The sequence below is a fragment of the Haemaphysalis longicornis genome, unplaced genomic scaffold (assembly GCF_048455015.1).
Source record: "Haemaphysalis longicornis isolate Haplotype H1 unplaced genomic scaffold, Haemaphysalis longicornis Haplotype H1 scaffold_3, whole genome shotgun sequence".
Taxonomy (NCBI): domain Eukaryota; kingdom Metazoa; phylum Arthropoda; class Arachnida; order Ixodida; family Ixodidae; genus Haemaphysalis; species Haemaphysalis longicornis.
Window position 1 is genome coordinate 4284282 of NW_027526335.1, and position 7758 is coordinate 4292039.

The 7758-nt window shown below is 51.3% G+C and overlaps 1 protein-coding gene across 3 annotated transcripts in view; it reads right to left on the bottom strand.

Moving 5' to 3' along the window:
- LOC144173162 (uncharacterized) overlaps positions 1-7144 on the bottom strand; it is a 152954-nt gene extending 145810 nt beyond the window's left edge. For 2 of the 3 annotated variants that reach the window (XM_077701669.1, XM_077701667.1), the window contains exon 1: positions 6629-7144. In XM_077701669.1, coding sequence (XP_077557795.1) covers positions 6629-6744 — 116 coding nt within the window. In that variant the 5' untranslated portion in view covers positions 6745-7144. The remainder of the gene's footprint in view (positions 1-6628) is intronic. The other variant, XM_077701668.1, reaches the window with a different exon arrangement.
- Between the last annotated feature and the right edge of the window lie 614 nt (positions 7145-7758).

The following is a 7758-nucleotide window of genomic DNA, read 5'->3' on the forward strand; positions in this document are numbered from 1 at the left end:
CAGCGGTAACAAGCTATCACTCGAGCTACCTGCGCCGGCCTGGGCCACTTCGCGGCCGTGGCCGCCGCCTGCACAGCGACCGTGCGGCTAGCTCAGTGAGCTTTTCGTGCCTCCGGCGCGTTTTCGCATCCAATGGTAATAAACAGTAATAGAAACAGTGCCTGGAATCGCTGTAGAACTTTGGTCGCGGCCAGCTGCCCGATGACCTTACGAAATCACGGCGCCTCCGCCGCCAACGATCGGGTCGTTCGTTCTCGAGAGCAGAAGCTCCGCCCTCCGGCCCTCCGATTGGAGCGGCGAGCCGGGCGAGCCCGCGTAAAACGCCGGTAGTGCGGAACCGGCAAACACAAACTCGTGACGTGTTTGGATGTTGTTTATTTACAATTGCGCGTGGTCCTCTGCTGGCTGCTCGGTTGCGTTTCGCACACTTCAAAATTGATTTTAAATATGTTCTAGGCTGTATTCGCCACTGATATTTTGCAGATGATGTATATGTGTTCCCACCAATCTATCTCCGACGTTATCTCGCCTTCAAAATTTTGTGTCAGTGCCCCTTTAATGATAGGCTGAGGGAACATAAAAACCTCGTAGGAAAGACGGCGGTTTCGGGCCACCTAGCTGCGCACTGCAAAAACTGCGCCTGCGTGCCGCTGTTCGGGGACTGCTCAGTCATTGATAGAGGGAAGGACAGACATACACGGGAGGTTATCCAGGCCCTCGAGATTGAACGTCTTCATGAAAACTGCGTTAGCAGACCATCTGTTACGCTCTCAGAAAAAGAACAACAGTATCTGTAGCAACGAGCGTAGAAGGCTGGGCGCGAGATAAGTGTTTGTCATATATTTTTTGTGCCTTGTGATTGGATGTGTCTTGGTTTATATGTCTTTCATGGCGAAATAAAAAATCAGTTGTAGTTCAGCGCTTGTCCTGTCTTCTCTTCCTTGTGTGTCGTCGTGTTTGTGCGCTGTTAACCCTTTATGACACGCACACACACGCACATGCACACGAACACGCACGCACACGCACATGCACACGCACACACACACAAACACACACACACGCACACACACACACATGCACACACACACACCCGCGCACGCACATGCACGCATTCACACAGACTCCCGCGCACACGCACACTCCCGCACGCACGCACGCACGCACACGCACGCGTGCGCACACACACACAAAGGAAGCAGAAAAAAGTATTTACAACTGTCTCCACAGATTAAGACATGAGACCGCCGGGTAAAGTAAAAAAAAAGAAGAATAAGAGAGCGAGGAAAGAGCTATTTGGAGGCGGTGCGCCACAAAGACCAAATTGGAGCCCATGTTCGGAGGAGCGTGACCTATCCCCGGCTCCTGCGTATCGGGGCAAACACTAGACGAAATGAGCTGCTCCTCAACGGCCGCTCCGAAGCAGTGGCAGAAGCAAGCAGTGGTCGGGAGCAAACAAAGCGGCGGGCGCTAGTCTCCTGGCAACCACCGCCGTGGGCTTGCTGAAATCACGGAGCGTTCTCCGCACACACTCTCTGCCCCTAGTAACGCCCATAACAGTGCACATCACTGCTGCATAAAGGGCCTGACGACGGGGATGAACGACGTCTCTAAACTTGTTTTTACACGCTGAAAAGAAACTCGTTCCCGCGTTCTTTAAGCGCCTAAAAAGGGCAGCCATTTTTGAGTAAAGCTGTTGCACCAGACAGCATCTATTGCTAGGTGGCCGAATCCATGCGGAATGTTTGGTGCTCGTTACGCAAGAACACCGAGGACAACTCACAACAAAGACTCCTCGATGTTCTCATTCTGAAGTTGAATCATTTTATTCATGTATACTTTTTTTTCGCAGACCTTTTAAAACGAGCTGTCAAAGTGCAATAACATTATATATTCACCAGTTATGCAGCGATATTTAAGATCTGGAACTTTTCCTTTAATTTTAGTGAGGACATATGTTTTGAGTAGCCCGAGCTTAATGGGGTGAGAATCGTTCGTATAATCCGGTCTCTGAATCAAATGCCAACTGGAATCTCGCTAATCCCACGCTTAGGCAAAAAAATTCACAGCATATCTACGGGGTGAATGATGATGAGTGGGCGAAGCTCCTGAGGGGAAATCATCGGTAAAACCGTGACTCTTCAGTGAAAGTTCGCCCACTACATCTGTGTCCGAGCGTAACGTCTAGAAAGTCTCGCTTAAAGGGACACTGAAGTGAATTTGTCAAGCTCCCGTTTTTGCTTGGACTGCGTAGACTGGCTCAAATTAGCACACTTTTCATCGTTTATCCGGCTGACAAATCGGTCATTATTTTACAAAGCGCGAAAGAAGAAAAACTACCATGCGCGGTTTGCGGCGGCCGCACCAACTGAGGCTGTGACGTTAGGAGGAGCGGGCACCGTGATTGGACGATGCCCAAGGTGAGCAAACAAACAAGTTTCGGTTTCGGTTTCGGTTCTGTAAAACCCAACTGGTGGCGTTGTTGGATGGGCATTCTCAATAACTCAGTAATCATCGTACCGCGCTTCTGCCATGTTGTCAGCTGTGAAAATGCATAAAGATAAGCCTCCCAGGACGGCTTGGAATCGCAGCATTCACTAGCCGAGGCCTACGCAGTGCATGGACGCCCTCCCCGTACCCGCAGACGCCCAAATGTCATGCGCTTTTCCCCAATATTTGTAGCTTGCCTCACTCATGCCTGTACCGTAAAAAGCGTGTTCGCACCAGGCCAAGGGTCTGTTGATTCTGTCCTGTGCCCACGGCCCGCAAGCCGTCGGTGCTTATGGCAACAGCACGCCAACGAGATCTCGCTATCGCGCCAGTGCCAGCCTGCGCGCGTTTTGTGAACTAGTTCGTGGAGCCATGAACGTTGTGGCCCAAAAAAAAGGTGAACTCAATGTAGAAAACATCGGCAGAAAACGAAAAAGTTAACTTACAAAAAAAAAGCATGTACCCGTGGGGACTCGAACTCGTGACTTGCAAAACACTTGCGACAACACACCTAGCGCTCCAGACCACTAGGCAACGAGACCGGCTCAGCCGACCTTGGTATTATAAGGTATATATTGTACAACACGTTCACACTTTTATTTAGTTTTGGCATTTCAAGCAGCTTAGGTGACTATTTGTTGTATTGCGCTCGTGCAGTAAGCGTACCCCGAGTTTCCACAATAGCTCACGTCTAGCAATTGCATTCCGTAGACGGAAAAGCGTTCGCAGATGCGTAGTCGTGCTGCTGACCGCGGTGGTTGTTCGCCCAGCGCAAAAAAGTGCTTCCCGCACCCTAGTTTTACGCTGTACGGTAAAAATATCAGTTGATTTTATTTCCTTAGTACCTATATTGACTTCGCTGACTCTTCTCCCGCCTTCAAGAGGCCTTATATTTTCCTACTGGCGTACTAGTCAGCGAAGCGTCGCATGTGCGCTTGTGCAGCGCTTGTGTGAAGCGACCTTGACTTGGAGCTAGATACAGTGTACAAACTAACCAAGTAAAGAAAGGCACATTCTTCCATTCAAAAACGTGTCCTGGCTTCGTTTCAACTGAGCGAACGAATTGCGACGACCCGTCGGCGGCCGCCGGACGAAACGCTGGGCCGACTGACTCTGTCTGAAGGCCGGGGAGCCGTGCAGTAGCGCAGCCAATTGCGAGCTCGGCACCTCCTGACGTCACACGAAAACGCCACAGAAAATGGGCGAGCGTAAAGAGAGGAGGACAGCATTTTCGAATTAATTTTTCTACTAACTAAAATCGCGTAAACGCGCCCAGAGTGGTCGAAACACGGCCTGGGGACTCCGGGCTACAATTTGCGCTATTAATCCCGCAATGTTTACATATCACTTCAGTGTCCCTTTAAACCGCGCGTCGGCACCTTGGAGCTGAGCTCGCCTGATGCGTTTTGCAGACGCCTCACGAGCTCTCACTGCATCGGGGTCTGCCTGCCGATACGCGCGCTTTCTCGCCGCTTCCCATTCTCTGACGTTTTGGAGATCCTCTTCGCGCCGCAGCCGTGCCGCTTCGCGTACGGCAGGGTCCTCGCGCCGTTGCCGTGACGCTTGGGCCTCTCGTTCTCGAACGCTGGGATCTTGGCGGCGTCGTTGCGCAGCCAGACGACACGCTTCGGCCTCCCGCTCTCGTACGGCAGGATCTTGGCGGCAGCATCCCGCAGCTTCACGGAGCGCTTCTGCCTCGCGGGCTCGCACATCTGCAGCCTTATCCATCGGGCGACTCCGAGCGCGCGCCAACAGCGAACGGATTTTATTACAACGCTCCCCGCCATCTAGTAAACAATCCAAGAACTAAACTAGAGGTAGCCACGCCATCTAGTAAACAATCCAAGCGCATCTTTTCATCATATACAAGTACCGCCATCTAGTAAACAATCCAAGAACTAAACTAGAGGTAGCCACGCCATCTAGTAAACAATCGAAGAACTAAACTAGAGGTGGCTACATACATACGTCGAGGATGGACAGACCCACGCCCTAAGGAGCTTCGCCCCTAAAAGGACTAAAATAGGGACTAAAATACAGCCGTTAGTCTTCGCGGGCGACCGTTCATCTTCAAGGGGAGTATCTGCGGCAGAGTACATGTGCCATGTGTACAAATGCGGCCTAACTGTTCGTCCCCGCCGATCTATAGGAGTAACGGGAAGACGAAACGCATGCAGTTAGTCTCTTTGCTGCGTCGTTAATCCCCTGTAATGGCGTCGTCGTTGCACTTTTGCGCATATGTCTGTGAATAGTTTTAGATTTACAAAACACAAATCATTGCAGTCAGTGGGTCCTTTAGATGGTGCCACGGGAGAAATTATCTATGTTGATTATAAGAAAATCGCGTACGGATAATAGAGCGGCGGGTAATGGCAAGGAGCGGCGAAGCGCGACGGCCAAGCGCTTCTTGGTGAGGTTAGTTGATAAGCTGTGTTCCATACAATTCGTGCGAGGTAACAACGTCCAATGAAAGATTTCAAGCGCGTCAACAGTAACACAAATATTAGGGATAATAGCAAACGTTGATTCCTAAGCGTAATTAATATGTATATGTTTAACAGACGAAAAAAAACGCATTAGTTGCTGACGACAACTGCAAAATAAAAATGCTCGCTAGAAGTAAGCATCTCGAAGTTATCGTTTGCACTCGGTACATAAGTGCCTTGTGCACCAAAGCTATGAAAATGCTGCAACTGCTGTGAAACCCGGTTGCATTTCCCAGTCCCGATCGTTTAGCTACGCGAAATTGAAGGATTCAGGCTAAGCAACACCGAATTTGGTTTCGCCGATGCAGTAAAATATGGTCTGTTTCCTTATTCTGACACACACAGACGACCCCTTTCACATACGTTACACGGAGCATTTAACATGTGTATCGAACTCTAAGAATACACTTAGTTTGCGCTAATTTGTGCGGAAACAAATGGGTCGTCCGTCACCCAGCTATCTATCTCAACTAGGCGACGAGTTTATTGTTATTTACGAGAAAAAAACTATGGTTGTGAGGCTGTACTTAGAATCGAACTGAACAATAGTCCCCAAAGTTAGCAGACCGCTAAGCGCAAATCGCGGTCACTTTCGCTTGCACGTTCGCTTGCAATCAACATGTGGCGTTGTGCACAGAACTGCACGCTGTACACTTGAATATTATCTACTGCTGCTTCCATCCGGCGGCGTGGTCCTGCGGTAGCGCGTCGGGTTGCTCGTGTATAGTTCTGGGAGTCGGTGGTTCGATCTCTGCTGGTGCCAACATTTTTATCTTTTAAGTGCGAATGCACTTTATAAGCGACCCCAAACCATCCACCGCCGGCGGCGGCGGCGGCGGCGTCGGCGGCGTCCGCAGTGCTCCTCTATATTTAAAAAAGAAACAGCATCCGGCGCCAGGTTTCGATCCGAGGACTTTGCGGCCGCAGCGCGACGCTCTACCGACCAAGGCACGGACACGACGCTGATATCAGTGTTAGTGACGCGCCTTATATCTTTAACGCATTCAAACTACGTCGTCAGCGGCGTGCGTTGGCTACTCAGCGGCGTTATAGCGGCCTGATAACTGCGTGGTGTACACGTGATACTACAAACCCGATGGAAGAGATGGAAGAGAAGGCGGCGAGGCGGTGGGCTGCGGGGGCCGAGCGCAAGCGCCGCAAGCGGGCCGACAACCGTGCATTCGCACTTTCACATTCTCCCCCTCGGGGAAATGCGGGAGAATTTTTTTCTCTGCGACTCTCAGCACTCCGTGCTTGAGAAGTATCGGAACGGACCGGTGGTAAGCACCCCAGTCAATTCTTGCGCACCTGAAAAAACTACGCATATCACATTCTTCATCATGGTGTACAAGTTGTTTGAATGAAGGACTCTTGCGTCAATGTCTGCCTGCAAGAGCACAACCTCAAGCTAAAAGTGCGCCGAGTTCACACTTCCTTTCACGTTGCACTACGGGTGGAAGCTTCTCATACTCCAGCCGGTCAAACAAATGGGGACAGACATATTTACCGATATCGTCGTAAAAATATGATATAGTCCTAAACATGGTACTGGGCGAAATAGGCGTGCCAGGTTGTTATTCCAAAATGGCCGCTGAGGAGAGAGCGGGAGTGGGGAAGGCGCGCGCACTGCAAAGTGAACAAACGGCGCGACTCACGTGAGGGAAGGAAAGCCTGCCGTGCCATGCTCCGCACGTGGAGTCGAAGCAAGATCGCGGGGCCGTGACTGCGGCACGTGGGCGCCATCGCCAATCTTGCCTGCAGAAACAAACATTCAACCAGAGTCCTTCAATGCTTCTCTGGTCATGAAACTCCCGGCCAAGTTTCGTACGGGGACAAAGGCTACCGCGAGGGACGCCACCGCAGATCGGAGGGCATCGGGCGGCCGCCGCTGCTCTGTAGCCAGACCGGCAGGCAGGAACGCAGTAGCAGCATGCCCGTTCGCACCAAATTTTCTCGCCACTCACAAAATGACTGAGGCCATTTGAGCGGCCCACGACACGTAAAGCGAAAGCGCACTGCTGATAAAGCGGCGAGCGTCTGTTTTATCTTACTCCGTGGTCCGTTCTCTGCCAAACGCGCTCTGACCACGCCCCCGGCTGCCCTCCGATCAACATCAGCGCCGCGGCGTGGCAGCGTACGAAGCTCTCCCATAGCGTGACGGCGAAGTTTCATGATCAGAAAGGCATTGAAGGACTCTGGTCTTACTAACAGCTGTGTTAATTGGGCCAAGGGTGCGGGCTTTTTTCACGGGGAGGGGGGGTCAACACCATCTGTATTTGAAAACGTGTCTTAGTCGCGTACACCAGCGCGTTATCTAGGAGTTCCGCTGGATCGCTATCAGGATAACGGCGAGTACTGGGAATCGGAGACGGCGAAGTTGCGCGAAAAAACAATAAAGTGGCGGGGGGGGGGGGGGGGGGGGGTCGCGCATTGTCTGTTTTCGCACGAGCCACGGTATGCAACCTGTTTCTTTTGGCAAAGCTGTGGTATGTGCTGCAGGTGGTTCATTGGTCACGAGTCCACGTGCAGCGAATGCACAGAGTATTCGCAGTCTTTATCTGGTCATCGGTGTGGGAGCGTTCCAGACGGAGTAACCTTTTTCGCCGAGTAAGGCATGGGGGTGTTGGCCTGTGTCATGTATTTGTTCGCCAACTTGTAAACCGGTTTATGTTTCTGCGTGATACACGGGATCCATTTCTTCGCACGTTAATGCAGATTACATTAGTAGATGCCTTGCCTATGTATATTGTTTCTTCTGTAAGTGGTAGATGTGGTACCGTGAAAG